We start from the raw sequence: 24,269 nt of genomic DNA, 5'->3' as shown, positions 1-24,269 counted from the left end.
TGAGGTCTCCTCAGCCATGTGGAACTGTGAGTCAATGAAATCTCTTTCCTTTATAAAGTACCTAGTCTCGGGTGTGTCTAATGGCAAAAACCACGATTACTTTTGCGCCAACCTAATAGCATTGTGAGAACAGATTAATACACCATACTACCTTAACAGTTGTGTGCTAAGTTTTCCTGTAGATGCACAAAAGTGATAACTCATGAAAACATACATCCTTGGGTAAAACTTATTCTTATAGAATAAGAACAGTGTAATTAAAAACATACCCAAAGTTGGTGCCGCTGACCAGGGGGACTCAGCTTGAAAAATGCACCATAGAAGGACACAATGTTTTTGTGGAAAGAGTACTTCCTCAGAAGGTTGAGTTCAGTCCTGAGATCCTCTTCCTCATCCTACGGAATAAGAATAGACAGCAAAGCTCCTAAGCTGTGCAATCAATGACTTATAGGTCCCTAAAGTACAGTAGATCAACTGAGGAGAATCCTATGGCAACTAATTATATCCAACAGCAATTTATAATAAAATCTCAACTAAAATTGTCAGTGAATGAAGACCTCTGGTTAACTTGGAGTCTGGGGGAATAAAAAAGGTAAACTGAAGATCTTTTAGTTCAGTGGTTCTTAAGGTATGGTCCCTGGACCAGCAGCACTGGCCACTGTATAAAATTTTCACTGAGTGGAGTCATTATATTGTTGTTTCTTTTGCAACAGTTTTATTGAGATATAATTCACATACTATAAAATTCACCCATTTAAAGTGCAAAATGCAATGGTTTTTAGTATATTTATAGAGTTGTGCAATCATCACCACAATCAATTTTAGAACATTTTTATCACTCCAAAAGGAAACCCCATATCCTTTAGTTATCATCCCCCAATTCTGCCACACACACACACACCCCAACTCTAAGCAATCACTAATCTACTTTATGTCTCAATAGATTTATCAGTTCTGGACATTTTATATAAATGAAATCATATAACATGGTCTTTTGTGACTAGTTCTTTTCAAAGTTCATCCATATTGTAGCATGTTAACAATGTTTCATTGCTTTTGGTTTACCATTCATCAATTGAGGGATGTTTGGGCTATTTCTACCATTTAGCTATTACGGATAATGCTTCTATGAACAGTCATGTCAAGTAACTCTATGTTTAATGTTTTGATGAAATGGCAGACTGTCTCCCATATTGGCTTTACCATTCTGCATTACCAAGAGCAATGTATGCAGGGATTCCACTTTCTCTATACTGTCACCAACACTTGCTATTTTCTGTTTTATTATTATAACCATTCTAGTGGGTGTGAAGTGGTGTCTCATTGTGGTTTTAATTTGCAATTCCCTGATGACTAATGATGTTGAGCATCTTTTCCTGTGCTTATTGCCCATATGTTCTTCGAGAAATGTCTAATACAAAATTCTTTGTCCTTTTAAAAACTGGGTTGTCATTTTATTACTGAATTGTAAGAGCTCTTCATATATTCTAGATACAAGTGCCTTATCAGATAGACAACTTGCAAATAATTTCTCTCATACTGTGGATTGTTTTCTCACTGTCTTGATAGTGACCTTTGAAGCACAAAAGTTTTTATTTTAATGAAGCACAATTTATAAATTTGTTGTTTTGTTGCTTGTACTTTTGGTGTCATATATAAGCATCCACTGTCAAATCATAGGTCACAAAGCTTTATCCTTGTTTTCTTCTAAGCATTTTATAGTTTTAGCTCTTATACTTAGGTGTCTGATTCATTTTGAGTTAACTTTTATATAAAGTAAAAGTCCAACCTCATTATTTTGCATGTGGATGGACAGTACCATACTATCTTGATTATTTGGTAATCCTTTACATTTTAAAGGTATTGGTTTGTTCTGTGCTGATCTTTTAAAAATTTTTATTATTTTTTCACATTTTATTTATTTATTTTTATTTTTTTCGATAATTTATTTTTATTAATCACAACAATGGTACATGCATACCAAATACAGAGAAATATACTAATAAAATATGTAAGGGGTCTACTCTCACTGAACATTTTCCCCAAGCAATATTAATGGTTTAGTGTATATTCTTTCAGACATTTGTATATGATAATGCAGTAGCTAGAGCTATGACAGATAGAGATAAATGCATAATGATACGATCAACACACACACACACACATACACATACACACACGTATATATATATAATTATCAATATATAATATATATAATATAATTATATGTATAATTATCAATATATAATATATAATATAATTATATGTATAATTATCAATATATAATATATAATATAATTATATATAATTATCAACATATAATATATAATATAATTATATATATAATTATCAATATATAATATATTATATAATTATATATATAATTATCAATATATAATATATATAATATAATTATATATATAATTATCAATATATAATATATAATATAATTATATATAATTATCAATATAGAATATATAATATAATTATATATATAATTATCAATATAGAATATATAATATAATTATATATATAATTATCAATATATAATATATAATATGATTATATATAATTATCAATATATAATATATAATATGATTATATATAATTATCAATATATAATATATATGATTATATATGATTATCAATATATAATATATATAATATAATTATATATATAATTATCTGTACATATAATATATAATTATATATATACGTGTGTGTGTATGTGTATGTGTGTGTGTGTGGATCATATCATTATGCATTTATATATATGTGTGTGTGTGTGTGTGTGTGTGGCATTTAAAAAATCCAAATAAGCTCTTATTATTTTTAATATACTGCAATTTTCATGTTTTAATCAGTATATAAAGCACATCTTTCCATATCAATAAACAAATGCACTTCCTTCTTATGGCTGCGCAAGATTGCACAGAAAGGATATATGGGGCTGGCACTCAGGGGACAAGTCAGGTCTAGAAGTATTGTCTTTGAGAATTATCTATATAGTGATAATTGGAGCCATCTGGTTAGATGAGATCACCGAGGTACAATATATAGCTTCAAGACAGCTCTAGCAGAAGACAGTGTGATGTCAGTCAGAAAAAAACACCTACCCTGGGCATTAGGACACCGAGGTTTAGCACTGATAGACCAGAGTAGGAAATTCACTTAATCTTCCCAAAGTTCAATTTATTTTAAAAGAATGATGGAAGATAGCAGCCATTACCTATCTTCATGGAATGTTAGTGGGACCAAATGGGATAACATAAATAAAGTTCTTTGAAATCTTTGGAAAAAAATACTACAAATGCAATGTATTATCACAAAAAATCATTGTTACTTGACTTCTTTGAATTACTCCGAGCGCTATTAGAACTATACACTTCCCTCCACTGTTTACCCTAATCTACAAACATCAGCCTCCTTCATTCCCAGCATATTAATTATAATGGAGTGAAATGGAAAACAATTCTCTCAAAGTTTCAGTGATGTCTGCTTGTACCATGATAGCCCAAGTGGTTTTGATATTCCTTCTGTAACTCTTATTTCTCAGCCAATCTAGAAAAAACTCTTTGCTTCTTAATAATTTGAAAACAATTACACTTTTGTGTGTACAGATGCAATACACTTGAGAAAAATACCTTAAAATGTTAACTTACAAAAACACAACTTAAATTGTTAAAATTTTCAATGAAAATATAATTGGTTTGTGCATTTAGGTATTATGATCCTAACTTAAAAGAAATTACACATCAGGAAATAAGATTCACATCTGTGAATGACACAACCAACGGTGAATACAAAAAAGTTCATAATAAAGTTGAAGGTGATGTGAGATGACTCAGGAAGTGATTCTGCACTTGAAAAATGGATTCCTCACTGACCTCCTTTGAATTCACAGTCGCTCTAAATTTTATTTGATTGTAAATTAAAAAGCTCTCCTATTTCATCTATAATAGTTCAATTTATAAAAATTATTAAGAAATATTCTTACTGTCAAAAGTGAAATATATTTGTAGAGTGTAAAGAAAAGAAGACTTTTGGCCTGGTGTGGTGGCTCACACCTGTAATTCCAGCACTTTGGGAGGCTAAGGCAGGTGGATCACTTGAGGTCACGAGTTTGAGACCAGCCTGGCCAACACGGTGAAACCCCATCTCTACTAAAAATACAAAAATTAGCCAAGCATGATGGTAGATGCCTATAATCCCAACTACTCGGGAGGCTGAGGCAGGAGAACCACTTGAACCCAGGAGGCCAAGATTGTGCCACGGCACACTAGCCTGGGCAACAGAGTGAGACCTTGTCTCAAAAACAAACAAAAAACTTTTGAATTAAAGATTTCCTGTTCTGAAATCCAGTGAAAAAAAGATTTCTTTAACTCTTTTGAGCAATGACCTAGGAAAGGGACAATTGACACGGAAAATAATTAAGGGATTAACCACCAATTATCTTTAGTTCTCCCCAGCATTTTCCTCAAACTATCCTCACTTAATGACTGAAATATAGGGAAATAAGTCTCTTAGCTGAAATGAATTGGTAACTAAACATATCTACTCAGTTATTACCTTCCCTCTTAGCTAATTCTCTAAGAACCAGCAGGAAAAATAGGCAACTACTTTCTATATTTAGGTATAATGTGGATAGGCTTTAAAAATACTTATGACATAAATATAAAGCAGTGCACTAGGCTCTGTAGTGTCTCTAAGTTGACTTAACTTTTACTTATAAATTATCTTTCCTCCCCTAAAATGTCCGGTATTTATATCTTGTAAAAAAAAAAAAAAAAAAGTTTGCAATGTCAGAGAAAATGGCTGGCAGTTGCAGAACATTCTTTAGTATTTCCCAAGGATTTTCCACTGGATTTACCTATAAACATTCAACTACTGGAAAATAAATCTCTAGACACCTATTTGTCTTATGGGGGAAAGGGATAGGTCCTGATATGCGCAGTTGAAAATCTCAGTGATAGGTTCCCTCTTTCTATTTATTTGTGTAATAAAGTCATGACAACTTGTGGTATGAGAATTGCATGAAAGCTCAGGCTACAGTCTCATCCCAACCTCCCAGCAAAGTTCAGTTAATAAATTCCCTTCAAATTATCTTAATCTGTTTTCTAGAAAGGTAAAAATCCCGTGGCTTTAATTCTTGTCATGTAAGATCCTTAAACTTTCTGCTTCCCCTGTGATGTGGCCCTCCTTTGAAATGGTAACAATACCTGGCACTACATAAGACTAGCAAACTACAGGGACTAGCTATTATAGAATATTTGTGCGTACCCACTCTCAGTTTCAATTAAGTTGCCAAGGTTCTGCTGAGAGGAATATGAACTCATAAGTAGTGCAATAAATAGGAATGAGAGGATGGTAGGAGGTTAAGAATACAAAGAACAAGTGAAAGAGAAGCAGGGGCAAGACTGAATTCTTTCACCAGTTTGGTAGCTTGATGTTAAGGTGATTCCTTTTCTTTTTGAGTTAGAAAGCTTATGTGTCCCGGAAAGAACAAGAGATGCGCTGGGCTCTGGGCAGCTATGTAGTTGCATTTGTGATGTCTCTTTTTCTATGAGGAACCTGAGACATAGAAAGGTAAACCACTTTCCCAAGCACTTTTTGGCTATTTAGTGGTAGACTTAGGATTTGAACTCATGTTTCTGGACTTACATATTATTGCTATTTCCATAAACCCCTGGCATCTAAGAGATGTGTGTGCAAGTCACATACTTTTTATCCCAAAGGATTCAAGATAATTTAGAGATACTAACTGGATGATTAGCTAGCAGTTATTTTTTCTTACTAAAATACATAATCAGATAATTCAAAGTCCCCAGCTAGAAAAACCTTTTAAGAGTGGGTTTCCTTTTGTTCTTGTGATAGTTTACTGAGAATGATGATTTCCAATTTCATCCATGTCCCTACAAAGGACATGAACTCATCATTTTTTATGGCTGCATAGTATTCCATGGTGTATATGTGCCACATTTTCTTAATCCAGTCTATCATTGTTGGACATTTGGGTTGGTTCCAAGTCTTTGCTATTGTGAATAGAGCCGCAATAAACATACATGTTCATGTGTCTTTATAGCAGCATGATTTATAGTCCTTTGGGTATATACCCAGTAATGGGATGGCTGGGTCAAATGGTATTTCTAGTTCTAGATCCCTGAGGAATCGCCACACTGACTTCCACAAGGGTTGAACTAGTTTACAGTCCCACCAACAGTGTAAAAGTGTTCCTATTTCTCCACATCCTCTCCAGCACCTGTTGTTTCCTGACTTTTTAATGATTGCCATTCTAACTGGTGTGAGATGGTATCTCATTGTGGTTTTGATTTGCATTTGTCTGATGGCCAGTGATGGTGAGCATTTTTTCATGTGGTTTTTGGCTGCATAAATGTCTTCTTTTGAGAAGTGTCTGTTCATGTCCTTCGCCCACTTTTTGATGGGGTTGTTTGGTTTTTTTCCTGTAAATTTGTTTGAGTTCATTGTAGATTCTGGATATTAGCCCTTTGTCAGATGAGTAGGTTGCGAAAATTTTCTCCCATTTTGTAGGTTGCCTGTTCACTCTGATGGTAGTTTCTTTTGCTGTGCAGAAGCTCTTTAGTTTAATTAGATCCCATTTGTCAATTTTGGCTTTTGTTGCCATTGCTTTTGGTGTTTTAGACATGAAGTCCTTGCCCATGCCTATGTCCTGAATGGTAATGCCTGGGTTTTCTTCTAGGGTTTTTATGTACCCTAAAACTTAAAGTATAATAATAATAAAATAAAATAAAATAAAAATAAAAAATAAAAAAATTTAATTTTATCTACAGTTTACTAAATAGAAAAATGCACCGCAATGCATTTTGTATGAGGGAGTCATTCAATGGTAAAACCACAACATAATCTTTGAAGTGGAACCAATAAAAATCAATTGTGTACAATGAAAAAAATAAAAATTAATAAATAAATAAAAATAAAATTTATAAAAGTAAAAAAAAAAGAGTGGGTTTCCCACATAAACGTAAACTCCCCCAAAACAAATAAATGAAGATCAGATATGTTTGGAAAGCGTTAGTGTGTTTGCCACTCTGAATTAACAGGAAGCTGAGCTTGTGAGAAACACATAAGTACATTATATCCATCAGACCAAGTGGGTAATTTAAAACTCTCACACATCTTCCAGTAATATGATGCTACAGCATTTCCTGGCTTAGGGCCAGTTGATCACAGACTGGCCTGAATACCCTGCGTTTTGTCAAGAAGAGGCAGCTCAAGGATGCCAGAACTTCCTTTGTAATTTCATCCAATTCTAGAATCAAAATCCTTTTCTCTAAGGAAAGTGTGCCACAGAGGGTTTGGGACAGGTCTTTTAAAAAGTTTTATTAGCACAAATGTTTGATGAAACCAAAATTAATAAAATAATCATATTTTCCATACCTTACCTTTTGCGGCTTCCTAAGCTACAAAAGCATGATACTATCGTTTTAGCTGGTCCTTTGGATATGCTTAGTCTCCTAACATGAATTATAGACATAACAGGAGCCTAGTACTTAATAGATGAGTCATGAGGTTGTTTAGTAATATGTTTTTAATATAACTAGAAAGTTTCTGAATGTGATTGTGTTAGTAAAAGGGTTATTTTTAATGTGCCTGAGACATATTTACTAAGTCACAAAATGCTAGAAATATTTGAGTCTCATGTATAGCTGACTGCAGGAGAGAAAAGTAGGAAAAAATATATCAATTCATTATATTGATAAGAGCAAAAATTCAACTTTTGGGCCCATACAATATTTTATAGATCACCAATATCTACTGAAAAAGAGAGATTATCTTTGGTTGGTTTTATTCTGGAGCCAGAGAATTGTTGGTATCAGAAAAACTGCTCTGAAGGTAAGTCAAAAAGCTGCACATAGAAAACATGTTCATATTCTTTCATGTGTTCAAGTATGGTACCAGATGTCTGAAGACCTTGAGGCTAAGTGATTGGTTTGTTTTCTGCCTGCTATTGCTCTTACAAAAAGCGGCGGTGGCGGGGGGGCACGTGGGGCATTCCTCATTTCCTCATTTGGTTCAAACACGATGGTAATGTTTGTTAGAATCATAATGGAGGAAAAGCAATTCAATCCAGAATGTCATGATAAAGGTGTGAAAAGGACCTTTCCAAGGCCAATTTTAGGCAAAATTTGCTGTAGATCGCATCACCTCCTTTTTTGTTGCTATTCAGTCAGAGGGCTCTATGTTCTGTAAATTTACGCAATTCCTCACCGACAGTCAATGCATTCCTATTCAAGGGACCTTTTCTCCTATCTCCTACTCTCTGATATATGCTAGTGCTCATATATGATGATTTAATCTAAGTGAATATATTAAAAGATATAAATATGTTATCACTTTCAGGCAAGAACACTTTTAGTAGCAGTCTTCTAGAGATAATGACACAATGTAAAGGGATAAGTTAAAAGCTGAAAATGAAAGGAAAGACTACTTGGGTATTAATGAGAACTTTTAGTACTCACGCTGTATCTCCACCCAACAGATTTTTGATATTTATTCACTCTCACTCGCCTTCCTATTTCAGGTAAAGGGGTCTGTAACCAAGAATAAAATGTTATTAAATGTACTGGTATACTCTAAAAATGATTTATGCTTAAGTACTTTAAGCTACGTTAGCACTCAATGGAAAAGTAAGATAACATTATTCCTCTCTCAATTTTCTCCAATAGTTTTAATTTAAAAGACCAAATTCTTATGACATACAGAAATTTGGCAAAAAATTCATGATAGTAGATTTAACTGCTGTAATAATGGGAAAATTACAATTTGTTATTAGTAAAGTGCTTTTTCCTCCTTACAAAACCAGTTAATTGACACTAAACTTCCATGGGTTGAACATGGTTTTTAAATATTTTAAAAGTCAGAGTATCTGAAATGTAGGTTAAATGTATGTCACGGTCTCTTAAGTTAAAACAAGAAAAGTATTTTAGAGAGTCTCACTCAAAAAGTAGAAGTTTATTTGGAAGCCATGGATTGTAGGGCAAAATAAATCTACAAAACCTCAAAATCCCTCGAAATTCATACTGGTTTGCAACTTTTGACATTTATGGGCAAAACTAAAAGCACACAACTTTTTTTTTTAATTCAGCTATCAGTTCTTTTTTTATTATTATACTTTAAGTTCTGGGATACATGTGCAGAATGTGCAGATTTGTTACATAGGTGTACATGTGCCATGGAAGCACACAACTCTCTAAACAGTTTCAGCAATTCACTTCCTGCACAAATTGGAAAAAGCACAGTTTATGGCCTTGACAACAGTTCAGTGAATGTGTATAGCTTTTCAAACATAAATTTCCCTTTAGGGTATAGTGAAGTAAAATTTTTTTGACCTTTTCTATGTTTATGATAATATTATCTTGAGAAAGTGTGGCACTCATGTTAAAGAAAAAGAACAGAAATCAGTGCTAGCAAATTCTATGCCAATATGTTATGAACCGTGACACAACTTTATGAATGCTACCAGGAATCGTGCCAATTAAACTGTCTCTTTTGCTCATCTGTCAGAAAACACATGAAAAATGTGCATTTCTGATAAGTCTCTTCCTTCTACCTGTCATTGAGAATCTAATGGCCTCAATTATCAGATGAAATCATTGGAGAGGGAAAATAATATGATGGAACGCAGCAGGATTAACCCAATATTAGAAGCAATCTCTTCTTTGCTATCCCTGGAAACAAATAATCAACTAGAAACAAGAGGAGTACAGATATATTCCTCAGTGTTATAGAATACCAAAATATGTGGAACTTCTGCTGTGAAAGAAGCATTGTTTTATGTGGATATATAATAAAGCAATAGATATAATACACTAATGAATAAAAGTAATATTAAATGATAACTATAATAAATCCAGATTGATGTAATAATTATTATATAAAATAATGATTTAAAAACAAATACAATATTTTCTGAGTTGTGTATCCCAGGAACACAGTCCACTAAGGGAAGAGAATACAGGAAACTTATAATATTACCTTACGAGCGTTCATCACTTTAACAGCTGTAAATGCACCAGTCTTCTCATGAAGTCCCTGAAATACAGGATACTGATAAATATCAAATGCTGGCTAGGTAATCCAGCTATCGAGAAGCAATCAAAGTAGAAAATATTAAAGTTAGTGTCAAATACATTGTACGTTATGAAATATAAAATATATACAAATGAAATATATAGTATTATATAGAAAACAGAAATATTAAAATATCAACATTTTAAAGAAATCACCATTCCACTCAAAACACTCAACGAAGGTTATGAAACAGTTTGGCTGTTTACGTCTGTAGTAACTAGTGGACATAATTGCCTATTTAAAGTTATTGCTTACTTAGTGTCTTTAATCTAGGTTTGCATGGCACCAAAGCATTTAATCTAAATGAAAATTTTCATTTAATCTAAGTGAAAATTTTCTATTGAAGATGGCAGAAAAGGAGTTGTTCTACTAAACATTTTTTCAATTGATTGTGTGATACTATGCAGACATCTTTCCACTGGACTCTTCTTCAAATACAAAATATTTATCATGTTAGCAAAAATATTAGCCATACATCATCTCCATAATGATCATTTAGTGTGAGTGATTCATAATTAATTCAACAGCCTCTAAACTGTTTAATATGTCCTGAATCATATGAACCAAAAATATTTATAAAAGGAATAAGTTCTAGAAAATTCTCTCTTATTGAAAAGATGATGAGTTATAAGAGCTTAGATCTTACCCTAAATGCAAGTATAAGCTACAGATTTGTAATTTTTAAAGGTGAACATATAGGTTTGGAATCAGATCTCCTATTTTGTGGCTGGTACCTTCTAGACATATTCCAAACTGTAGTCATAGAAAAAATCAGTATAACATTACTATGAGTAATAAATAGAATGCCTTATCTGATATTTCTCAGCAGAAGGTTTGATTTGGGGGCTGTACTTGGTTGAGCAGCGTCCTCTCGAAAATTGAGGTTCACCTGGAACCTCAAAATGTGACCTTATTTGGAAACAGGGTCTTTGCAGATATAATCAAACTATGATGAGGTCATATGGATTTGTTTGGTCAATGTCCGGTTTCTTTATAAGAGGAAAGGAAGGGAAATTTGAACACAGAGACACAGGGATACAGAAAGGGGTGACAGTCATGTAAAAGATAAGAAGAAATTGCAGTGATACAACTACAAGCCAAGAAATGTCAAGGATTGTTGATAACACCAGAAGCCAGGAAGAGACAAGGAACAGTTTCCTCCCTAGAGACTTCAGAGAGAGAATGGCCCAACAGACACCTCAACTCAGAATTCTTACGTCCAAAATTGTGAGGGAATACATTTTGTTTGTTTTAAGCCATCCAGTTTGTAGCAATTTTTTACAGCTGACCTAAGAAACTAGTACACAAGGCAGGAAAGATGGAAACTGAGCAAGGTAATGTGCTTGACTTGGGATAGGGCTCAGAGCCTAGTAATCAAGGTACAAGGAAATGTCCAGAATTGGGTGAGCAGTTTAGGATGGAGCATGCCAGCCACAGAAGACTAGAATTTTTAAAGGAAAGGAAAAATTTACAGGTTATTGATTGATCAGGGAAAAGTAGGAACCCAAGATCAAGACCTGTCTGTTTAGCCTAAAGTCTTGGGAAACAAATGCAAAGGCAAAATTAGATTTACATGAGAAGTGGAAATGAGGCAGAGTTTGTAAGGATCAATCCATGAAGTAATACTATCAAGTTCTAGAAACAATATTCTTTTTTATCAGACAAAAAGCATTATTTTTGCAACCTCCTTAGCCTCTTTTAAATTTTTCAAAAGAACATGAGCGTGTGTTATCTTCTGTCACTTGTCTTAATTGGGGCGGCCTGTTTGGATGGAGTCAGATTACTTTTGCTGGACAGTTATAATAAAACAGTTTTAAACTGTTCTTTTTTGTAGGATTGTAATGACACCTGAATTTAACCGAGTTTATAAAAATTATTGAGTATGTTGGATACCCTTCAGATTTATTTACTTCTCTGGGAGGAATTATATATTAATATTTTTATTTATTCAGTCCTTATAACTTAGGAAGCATTGTTTTCATAATTATTCACACAAACACTTGCTAGTAAAATTTTTTCCACATCTGTATGCACAAATACAACATATTGGAAACTGATTTGCACGCATCCCTTTAAAAAGTTACAATGCTTCCTTCCTTGATTCTAACAGATTATTTATGAACCACTATTATTTTGTGAAATACAAAATATTTATCAGGTTATCAAAAATATTAGCCATACATTATTTGATTTAACTGATGATCAGTAAAATACAAAATTTTTGAAGTCTAAAATCAATAGACTATGACACATTAGTGAGACAACTGAATGTCATTAAAAGATTCCAACCATGGCCATAAAACAGAAAAAAAAATCAGCTTGGTTCTACCCTCATTATCTGTGATTTATTCCCACTTGAAAATTGAATGAAGTTATTTCATCAGACAATGTATCCTAACATTGGGTTTGAAAAATATGCTCACTGAACCTACAGAGGAATAAAACTCCAGGTCTTGGAACCATGTACTGAGTTAATATGCCAAATCATTCTACAAGCCTCCATAGAAGTCTGGCATATACAGACAATAGATCATAGAAATTTGCTACTGTTAAGATAGCATTTCAGAGAGTTCCCCCTGTACCTTGACTCCTCAAAAACTTTATTTTGAAATAATTTTAGACTTATAGAGTAGTTTCAAAGATAGCACAGGGGGTTCCTGTATATCCTTTCCCCAGTTTCTTCTAATGTTAACATCTTACATGGCCATGCTACAATTGTCAAAATGAAGAAATTAATATTGGTATAATACTCTTAACTAAATTTTAAAATTTATTCTGACTTCCCAGTTTTCTCACTAATGTCCTTTTTCTAGGACCAAACCTGGATCCTACATTCTATTTAGCTATCATGTCTTCTTAAACTTCTCCAGTCTGTGACAGTCCTCAGTCTTTCCTGTTTTTCATAACTGTGACACTTTTAAAGAGTACTGGTCAAGTATGTTGTAGAATATCCCTCAACTTGGGTTTGGCTGATGTTTTCTTATGATTAGATTGAGGTTATGTGAATTTTTGGGAAGAATATCACAGAAGTGAAATGCCCTTTTCATCACATCATATCAGGGGTACATGATATCTCCATGCTGATCAATGGTAATATTAACCTTGAGCACTTGGTTAAGGTAACAACCTGCCAGGCTTCTCCACTATAAAGTTGTTATTTTTCCCTTTCATACTCTATTCACCAGAAGTGACTGATTAAGTGACTGATGTTGGTTTTGAAGAAGTATAACACTATTCTCGGGCACCTATCTAGAGAACCTAGAAGCCACCTTGAGATAAGCTAATTGTTCAGTGGTGCCATCTTGTGGTTCATTGATTATACAGAAGCTGTTTTGTGATCTTAGCTGAAGGACTTGTCATAAATGAGATGCTGAACTAGGACCTATGAATCCAGTTTTTAGGATGTGCCCTTTTTCAGTTAGAATGTGAGTTTTATGGCAAATTACGTTAAAACAACATTTGTGTTAAACACACAAAAGAACACTAAGAAAGGAATTTAGTTTTAGAACGTTAAGAAAGAAATTTAGTTTTAGATTCTACACTGAGTGTTAAATAATCTCACAATTGCCTTTAACCTCAGTGAATATTATTAAGGAAAATCATAAGGACAGTAGTAAATTATAAATGTGGATATTTTGGGCTGTTTTTCCCATCAGTAATATCTGGAGTATCATACAGGAGCCACTAGCTCCACAAGATTAATAATGCTTCATTAACTAGAGTTTGAGTACAAAGAATGACCTTTACATTTTTAATTGATAAATAAAAATTGTATATATTTATGGTTCATAACAAGATGGTTTGATATATGAATACATTGTGGAATGGCTAAATTGAGCTAATTAACATATGCATTACACCGCATGCTTATTATTTTTCTGTGGTGAAAACACTTAAAATTTACTCTTTTAGTAAATATATTTATAACAATATATTGTTGTTAACTATAATCACCATGATGTGCAACAGATCTCTTGAACTTATTCTTCTAACTGAAATGTTGTGTCTTTTGACCAATATCTCCCCAATCCCCTGTCCCCCACCACCACCAACCTCTGGTAACCACTATTATACTCTCTGCTTCTATGAGTTCAACTTTTTAGAATCCAGATATAAGTGAGATCATCCATTATTTGTCTTTCTATGTCTGTCTTATCTTACTTAACATAATGTCTTCCAGGTTCTTCCACGTTGTCACAAATGACAGCATTTCTTTCTTTTTAAATAATTTTCAAGCATCACAGAGCTAGGAGAAAAAAATTCTCTTAGCTCTCATTCTTATCGTGAAAGCAACTGCTGCTTAAATACTCTGTATAAGTTCATAGGCTCTTTCATATTTGAGGAACAGAAGACAATAGGTAGTAACAATGCTTTGTAGTCATTCCTGACTCTAGATTCCAGTCTACTGGCATTTGGAATCAATAAATCTATCATCTTCACTTAAGAAAACTCTTTGTCTTGTTGTCAAACTCATTCCACGCATTCAAGTTTAGTTATTAATAATAATAATAATAATAAATAGTTTAGTTATTGATTTGGGGGGCAATAGGTCAACTATTCAAAATACTTCCTGGGTACTCCACAACCTATAACAAGGTATAAAAATTATTTATTAAATCCTGTCTTCCATGTTATTAAGATAATGAAACTCAATATTAGCTAAGAGAAGGACACATTAATTTGTCACTAACATTTAAGCATGAGTTAGACTATCAGAGGAGGTAACTAAAACAGTGGCAATGAACAGTTAAGTACTGATGGAATGAGAAGGTGGAGTAAAGAAAAGGCTGGAGCCTGAGGAGTTCCAGAAGGGGTTGTTCTTCAGCCATATTGAAAGAAGCAGGTTTCTGGAATGGAGAGCAGGGAAACCATGAGACCATGAGTGAGCAGGGAATTTCAAAAAGTGAAGGAAGTTTTAAAAAGGGGAAGAGGATGGAGAGTTGGAAAGATAAACTGTTCTATTTACAGTTTATTGGAGAAATTTATAGTTTGTAAGATGTATACACCTGAAACAATTAGAGAATAGAACCAAATGCAAAGGCTAGTTATTAACATAAATTATTGGATCTCAAATACAGTATGTTTAAACAGTTCTAGAGAAAAAATATATGCTACCATGTGAAGGACTTAAATAAAGTCCTAAAAAACTTCCCTGATTAATTTATGCTGACACAACTAAGTCTGTTTTCTGGGGTTGCATTCCAAAATATAGTAATTAAGATGAACGTATATTCTTTTTGCAGTATCATTTCAAACTATCCAGGGAGAATACATATCCCTTAATGTGTTGATTTCAATTTGGCAAGGATTTGTGTTCTTAATTAATTAACTTAGATAATCAAATAAGCAGCATCATTTAGTCCACTTCCCCTAGGAAAAACATAGTTTATTACGGTGCTGTTGTTCTTCATGGCTCTAAAATTAATATTAGCATTTTAAATCTGTCCTACGAAAAGAAAATGTTGCATGTCCCTGAATTTAAGATACTGCTCACATACAGGGCATTGTTAAGAGGTATATGTGCCTGCTTTTAACAAAAACCAATGCAGGAAAATCTTGTTAAACATAACAAAGCAAATAAAGGAACAGTCATAAAACATTTCTACTTTACAAAAGGACTTGCACTCGCATTCATGCAACATCAAATTCCCCAAATTTAGTTGTAACTCAAAAGTAATGAAGTAAGGTCAATTTTTACACTGGGGACCCAGAATCAAATACAGGTTACCCAATAATTGTAAAGAAGAGTTATGAATTGTCAGTGTCCTGGTCACCTGAGACTTAAATTTGCTGACTTCTAACTGATCAACAAGTCTACCATAGTCCTTAGCCCCTACTTCCTTTGGGCACACAGCATTTGAAGATTTCCACTTTTGTTTTATAGGTCTGTCCTCTGCCTTTGGGCATGCTCAGATAGAGGTAAGTGGTTCTTCCAGTTACTCACTGTGATTTCTGTAAGCAGATCTACGAGATAGATGTAGGAGTGTGGGGAGAGATGAGAGAGAAGGGTAGGAGTAGAGCAGAGACCAGGTGATGGCCCTAGGTGGAGCTTAGTCTTCTCAAATCTGGACCACACTGACAGTATTGAGTAAGGTATGTGGGCAAATTTATTAAATACAGAAAATGTCAGAAAAAAAAACAATAGGGCATTAAAGCCTAGTTATCAAGCACATCACTGTATCAAGGATTTAGTCACTCTATCAGTAAAATCAGGTGAAACATAAAAGTCCTTAAAGTCTAGTAATGTATTTATTTTATCTTGGTATCTCTAGTGCCTAGCATCATAGCTGGTACATAAGGCCCTTTTAATGAGTACTAGTTTAGTGAATGATGAATAGAGTAACTGGGAAGACTTCACAGAAGAGGTAAAATGTCAAATGGACCCTGAAGATGGCATGGCATTTGAACAGATTCAGAAGCAGAGGTTGGGTCCAGTGGATGGGACATTATGAACAAAGGCTATGAGGTAATGCTGAGCAGGAAGGCACAGACACTAAAGAAGGGAGGAAAGGAAAAAGGGGGAAATGTCATAGAGAAAAGACAGATGAAAAGGAGAGAATGCAAGAGTGCACCTGTTTTTGTCATGCCATAAATTTCAGTGTAAAATTTTTTTAAATAAAATCTTGTTTAATAGAAGACAGAACTCATCACTGAGATGAGCCATTAGTAGTTTAGCACTTTATGACTGGGTTTTGTTATTTAATGGTCTGATGCAAAGCCCAGGGTTGTTAAGGCACTGAAAAACCAGCATTGAATTGCAGTAATGATCAATTTCTTGGGGATTACACATTTTAAACCATAACAAATGATTTAAAATAGCAGTTGTGACAGCTGTGTTGGGAAAATCCACCATTCCGCAGCAGTTAATTACCATGTTTTTCTCTGGAAAGAATACAGGACAGTCCTTGATGGCCTTGTAATCTTGATTAGGCTAATTTTTTAAAAAATCATGCAGTTAAAGAAACTGTTGTAGGAAGACCGCTGACCCTTCAGCAGTTCCTACATAGTCCTTCCCGTTATTTGCTTTGCTTTCTGTTGGCAAATCAAAACCACATAATCCCCCAGGGCATACTTTCGTTCTTTTCAATCGGTTTTCTGGTGGCAGAAGGCCATGAGGCACTTACTACACTCATGTCCATTCTGTAACCTCGTTTTTCATTCATAGAATTTTGTCCTTCTAGTCATTTGCTTGGGTGCCAGCTTTCTCATAGCAAACAAACTAAGTGACCCTTCGAGGCCACCGAGAGTGTGATTGTAAACAGCATCTGGGAGTACTTGGTGCTGTGCCAGGGAGGGACAAGACAACATGGCTAACAAGATGGTTTTTGTCAGCATCAGTTCCATGCAGAAAAACAAAGACATGTGGCTAGAAAGTACTTTGAAAGGCTAACAAGTCCTTATCAATGTCTCTAAGCAAGGCCTTTCCTTCACCAGTGCTTGAGATGGGAAGTAATGGTGATTTGGTTCTTGTTTGAAAGTTTTCATTTTGTTTCTTCCTTCTTAGTCTTCATCACCACTGTCAAGCTCAACAAGCCCAAAGGGACAGATGGGATCAGAACATTCAGGGTTTGGAGGTGTGGCTGAGATTGGAGTGGATCTACCACAGATTGGTAGTAGTGGTGGGAGGATAGGTTTGGGGACATATAAGGGAACATGGCAATTACTCTCCATCTCACATCTTATCCATCAGGAAGATTTACTTATTACTATAATAACAATTGCCCAAAGAGGAGATGTAGCCTGTTTTTGAGATCCTCAAAGTTATTTTACAGACATCAACTTTAGATTTGTTTTAAGAAGGTTTAAGCAACTAAATGATGTTTAGATGTTTGACAGGCGCTATTTGGTAATTGACAAGATAATTAAGCTTCACACTTATTAACTCCCACAAATCCTTGTATATACTGCTAGGCCACAGGCTGTACTCATTACATTAGATTGAGGGACAGTCATTTAGCTGCCAAAGGACACTGAAGAGAGTCTGTTATTTGATACCTGTATAAGCATCCCATCATTACAAAGTTTTGATACACCTAAGTGTATCAAATTTGGGAAATTCTTCTTAGGTGTGATTTTTTCCTTTTGGAGAAAACTCAGAACAGGCAGGAGTAGATATTTCTGACTTTCAGCAGATGGATCCTGGAGTTGAATAAATACTATTTTAACCTTGACACTTTAAGATAAACAAAGGCTTCCATAATAAAGCTGCTACAACTTTCAGGTCAAACATTGCATGTTAATTGGGGAGGAAGAACAGGATCACCTCTTCCTTCAAGAACAGTAACAAACAGATTATTCCTAGACTTTATAAATATTGCTTACGACACTGCTGTCACTTTTAAACCTCTATGGAGAAATGTCCTATCTTCACATGTATCACGAAGGTAAATTTGCACTCAAGTTGTTTTAGCAACATAAATGAAACTTACATGATCAGTTGGCACTTTATATTCTTGAGCCATCTTAAGTTCCTTTTGCCACCGAATCTATTTGCCTATCTATCTCCCCTACTGGATTGGCAGCTCCCTAAGGGTAACTTTCCTCTCTAAATTTAGGGTCTAGCATAGTACCTGGCACATCATAGGCACTCAGCAAATATGTGCTGAACTGACCAAGTCAATTGCAACATGGAGCACTAAATAAGGAAGGAGTGGCAAAGGCAGAGGTGTGTGTGTGTGTGTGTGTGTGTGTGCTGGTGGGGTGTACAAAGATAATTTATATACCAAACAATATGGGAGAAGAGTTAGAGGGAGCCCAAAGCCCAGTGAGCTCCATGATATGCTGGAATTCCCTGACAAAGGCTGTGAAAGTACTGTGGCTAAGTACTCCAGGAACTAACGGGCCATTCTTTGTCCATAAGTAAATGGTATTTTCATTGACCCTAGGTTGCACTGTGATGCCACCCAAAATTTTTCACAACTCTATTCAGTCAGAGGGCCTCAATGAAGAAGCTAGTCAAGGTCAAAGGGCATGAGCTCACAAAATAATCGAAGTGCCAAGGCTCTTGCCAAATTGACAAAAGTTTGTCAGGTAACATTACTTAATGTTCATCCATGCTTCTCCTAACCTGTGGCTACTACTCTGAAATCTTCACTAAATACTTGCAGTTGATACCCTCTGTAGTTATATCAACTATGAGGACATGTGATAGTGAGAGCTCTAAGTTCTTTACTTCTACATTTTTTTTTCTTAACATACCCCTAAATTACCCAAACCTTTGCTACATGTAGTCAAAGGATTTGTATGGAAACAGATTTTTGTAGCTAAAAAGCTACAGAATCACCAGAATAATCCAACAGAATAATGTTTTTCCTCTTCCAGAAATCTGGGACAGTCATGGTCATGCTTATTAGAACTGTGAAAGGAGCCGGAAGACAGCCTTCGTGGTTTCAGTGGCTTTGTAGCTTTGAAAGTGCCCTGTAATTTGAGGCAGTTATGTGTGCTTATACAGCAGCTTCGACTGAGTCTTATTGCCCTTGTTATTACTCCTGCAGGGAAACAATAGGTCAAAATACACAGTAACATATGTCATTTGCACGTAGAGCTGCTCTCTATTACGCTATAGCACTCAAATGACGAATTGTACAAAATGGACAATAAAGTTCTGTGTTCTTGGCTGTGGGATACATACAACATTTGCGGGAAATAAATGAATAGCTACTAGTAGGCAACTAAGGAAAGACTGCAATATACTGCTATGTGGCAAGCCAGATCTACAGGGGACAAAAGTACAAAGCCATTGAAGCTTGCTGTTACAAATGGGTGACACCATAAAACCTTCAATGCTGGTCACTAATTCAAATTTAAAGTCACAGGCTATAACTGCACATGCTGAGGAAACTACATAGGAACTCCATGAGACTAGGGCCCACACTATTTCAAACCCTCTGATAACACTTCCAAGCAGCATTGTTTATCAAAGTATATGGAAAGCATGATCAAGTGAGTGATGACTATTTAGTTCTCCATGTAAGAAGCTTCCCCACAATGACATTCTCTTTTTTCCCTCCGAATGACAATACACTACAAAAATAAAAAAGAACTCATCTACTGGAATGACTTACATATTCAGGATTTTTTTTTCTTTCAGTTACTATTTTCTCCCACTATGGTAGATTGTATACCTTTTTCTTTTAAGGTTTGTCTGGGCTTAACCATGGGGCAGTGGGTGAGGGTATGGCAAGAGCAACAAAACCCTCCGTAAGCAAACAGGTTTCAGCATACAGCAGACAGTGCTTTATTGCAATGTCACAATGTTTTAACACAGATTTCTTTCTTTATGTAATGCATGAATCAGTTAACACTCATGCAAAATGCATTCCATCTGCTCAGACAGATGTAAGCTGCAGTGTTTCCAATTCTATCAAACAGCACAACTAGTTGAAAGAAAAGCACTGAGACAGCTGGGTGATGACTGAGAAGAGGGGTTCAACCAAATAAGCAACTTTGTCTTAAAATCTACCCAGTCAAAATGGAATTCTCAACTTTTCCAGGTGTGTCCACAGAGGTACAAACACAACAGCCCTTAATATAAAGATAAGGTGAAGAGGGTGTTGATGCATTTTTTAAAAAGTCTTTATAAACTGAATTGTCTGTGCAAACCATAGCAGTAACTAGTAGTACTCAAAGGCACTTTAGAAGCACTGAAGTTGACTGGGATGGCTGCTAAGAATAAGGGAAATGCCAAGGAGGAGGGAAAATAGAAAAGGAAGGAGTAGAAGAGAAAATGAGAGAAGCAGCAGGGAGTAGAAAAAGACTGGAGAAAGACGATGATGAGGAAAAAAGCATAGTTTACATTTAAGATAGTACAAGAAATACCAACAACAGCCCTTACGGTCTAGTGAATGCTTTTAAACATAGACATGAGAGAGCAAAAGGACATCTTCTATCAATATCAATTTACCTCTAACTTCCAGGCCCTGCTACCCTCAAAAGGTATGAGCCCTCATTGTAGCCCCTAAGTTAACTGAAAACTACTTTTACATGTAGACTGTTGCCTTAAATTGACCTTTATGGGTAAACTCCATGCCGCACACATTCCCTTCCTCAACATTCCACCCTGCTGTCCCATTCCTTCAGCATCTGGCTTTGGCCTTTGCAAAGCCAAAGCACTAGTTAATCTTCGCTTACTAATGTATTGCAAAGATCTTATCCAGTGACCTCTTTTCTCATCATGGTACAACATGTGCATTTTAACTGGTGCTGTGCGTGTGTGTGTGTGTGTGTGTGTGTTTTTTTTAAATTACGAACTTGAGTTTTTAAATTTAATGCTTTTTTTGAGAGTGTTTTTTAACTCTAAGGAATTACCAAGGCAGTCGGAATTTCAGAACATTTTGGCTACTATAATGCTGGATTTGCCTATGACATGCTGTTTACCTCAAGCCTGCAGAAATGAAATCTGAAGAGTGTGAAATCAACTGAAAGTCTCAGAGTTAAACCCCTCAATATATCCCTTACAGTTGTGTGGCAAACAGAGTGGTGGGGGGCGGGGGAAGTGGATGGGAGGAAAGTATGGTGGACATAGCCACTCAAAGAATGCCAAGCTGAAAAATGCAACATGATAAAAGTAGGTACTATTGCACAGAATAATAGAATCCAACCACAGGAAGATTTGAGTTAAGGCTACCCAAACATAAAAGTCACTGAGGTAGGCAAGTGAAATCTAGCAAGGCAATATGGAAGACTAAGGCAATCATCTAGATAAAACTACACATTTACAACAATTATCTGGTTGTTTCAATAAATGTGTGTATATGTGTATGCATGCATATAGGAGGAGTATGTGGAGGGAGCAGTGTGTATGTATAGCAATGACAATTCCCAGATTTGGAGGAAAGGAAGGAAAGCGATCTAAAGGATCATGGAAGCACGTAGAAACCAACTTTGCCTTGCTCACAACTTTGACTTTTTTCTTTCCTCCTTCAAATAGTTTCACCATTTTTTTCTGCTGAATTCTCCACCACTAGTTTTCCAAATTCTTTGATTCCCACTGTCCAAAGGCATAGAGGTAGTAGCAGAGGCAAGACTAAGCCCAAGACCCTGGTGCTCTTTAACCCTTTCACACTACCTCCATATGTATTTATTAAATACTACCTATATGATATGCAGAAAGCAAGGAAATATAAAAATTAGTTATAGTTTTTATTTTTAAGGAATTTTTAATATAGATAATAAAGTTACACAAACCACCATAATGCAAGAGACAATGTGACAATTTTCACAGTAAGAGTACAAGTGAAAAGTTACAAGGTCTTTGAAAGTATTAGAATGATATTTAAGATTTTCCTATTGAAAATGTTTCACAAATCCAGGTCAGCAGTCTACCAAATTAGAGAGATTCTAGTATATTTGAATATTTTCAAATTCTCAGTTTATATTTTAATTCACACATAACAACTACATTTTGTTAGTTCTTAGGTTCTGTATGTTTTCAAATAGATTTCATTGCCATAAATTACTGCTATAATAATAAGCCTCTGGATGGAACCATGATTAAATCCTATGGAACAAACTGCCAATATTTGGGAGATATAAGGAAAATATCTGGTATAACAAGCTGATTGAATTATTTTAATGTTTATGCAAAAGGGAAGAGAGAGTTTCACCTATAAATATCTCTGTGAATTCAAATGCAGGCACAAATGCAGTCTAAATATTATTTTAACCATTTATGTGTTACTCGGACAATGCTCGAACTTATTAAAAGATAAAAATATGTTTGATGAAATTTATTTTCACTTTTGGCTTGTATAAGTCAGGAATTGGGGCCTAATTCTTAGTCTGGAATTAGAAGTAAATTTAGATGGTCTATCTATAACCTTAGCAAGTTCACCCTGGCTAATCAGTTTCAAAAACCATGTATCCCCATCTGGCTTAGATGACAGATTATGGAGTCCAGAGAAGATACTTCACCCACATCTGACCGAGGCAAGAGAGTATCTGTGGGATGTGGCTTTGAGATTTACTTTGAATTTTTGAAAAGATTAACCAATTACGTTATGCTTCGTTTATTTAGCAGTATTATCAGGAAGGTCAATCTGAATTAATTTAAAATCTAAATTGAAGCAACTTCAATATATTCATCCTGGCTGCCTAACAGAGAACCTTAGAGAACCTACTATATTGATTGAGCAAGAATAATCTTTAATTAACTCATCAAGACTATACCAAGGTATATGTTTTCACTATCCTCTACTGCAACCAATTCAACAAAAATTCATTGAATGCCTGTCTGCAATACACTGTGTTAGGAAGTGTGTGATAGAAAATCTAGGGCTATCAAAGAACTTGAAAAAAAAGTTGTCCTAAATAGATTAAATAATCTTTTTACAATTTTGTCTATTATATTAATTTGCTCAACAACACTTTTCTAAAAAGCTCCCACAAATATTTATGAATTATTATGCTATTTGTTTAATATTATCATTTGATATGTGTGAGAGGCCCCAAAAACTATTTTCCTCTTCAATCAAAAGTATTAATGCATTAGATAAATATCCAATAAAGTAAATACATTTTTTGAGTTCACATTAAAATTTTCATTTTCCTATAAATCATTCAGACATGTATGTGTTCAACTTCTAAACACTTAAGGGTTTTTGGTTATCATTTTGTTGTTCCTTTCTAAATTGTATTGAATTTTGGTCAGAGAGTATGTTCTACAGGATACGGATTCTTTGGTATTTAAGATTTTCTCTACAGCCAAGATTATAATCAATTTTTCAAAATGTCCCTTACATGCTGGAAAAGAATACAGCACATAAGAAACATTTTATTTTCTAACCTTGATTATTTTGTTAGTTTATTCTCTAACTCTTGATTCAGAATTCAACATATTTCCATGGGTCCAAGCTTGCTAATTGCATTCGTATGAAGGTTTTTGCCAACTTGATCTATAACATTCCGAGGCAGATGTTAAAGTCCTCCAGTCTGTGATTATGGAAGTATCAATGTCTTTTGTAATTCCATCAATTTAGCTTCACTTAGTTTTAGGGTATATTTTAGGCATATATGCACAGAAGTTCTGATATTCTAATATTTTAATAATAGATTTTTAATTTCATTTATGAAATAAACCTCCTCTATCACTAATAAAAATAAATTCAAGGTAAGAAAAAACATTTATTTGAGAATTCATAACAGAGATTAAAACCGATCCA

At 34.6% G+C, this 24,269-nt stretch overlaps 1 protein-coding gene across 3 annotated transcripts in view; it reads right to left on the bottom strand.

Annotated features, from left to right (window-relative positions):
- Positions 1–24,269, bottom strand: part of NRK (Nik related kinase) — a 135,897-nt gene that overhangs the window by 67,826 nt on the left and 43,802 nt on the right. For all 3 annotated transcript variants that reach the window (XM_063660118.1, XM_054473118.2, XM_063660119.1), the window contains exons 3-5: positions 10,015–10,071; positions 8,499–8,570; positions 270–395 (exon numbers count right to left, since the gene is read on the bottom strand). In XM_063660118.1, the coding sequence (XP_063516188.1) occupies positions 270–395; positions 8,499–8,570; positions 10,015–10,071 (255 nt within the window). The remainder of the gene's footprint in view (positions 1–269; positions 396–8,498; positions 8,571–10,014; positions 10,072–24,269) is intronic.

This window comes from Pongo pygmaeus, chromosome X (genome assembly GCF_028885625.2).
Source record: "Pongo pygmaeus isolate AG05252 chromosome X, NHGRI_mPonPyg2-v2.0_pri, whole genome shotgun sequence".
Classification (NCBI taxonomy): domain Eukaryota; kingdom Metazoa; phylum Chordata; class Mammalia; order Primates; family Hominidae; genus Pongo; species Pongo pygmaeus.
The sequence above is the reverse complement of the archived record's forward strand: the minus strand, read 5'-3'. Positions and strand labels throughout refer to the sequence as shown.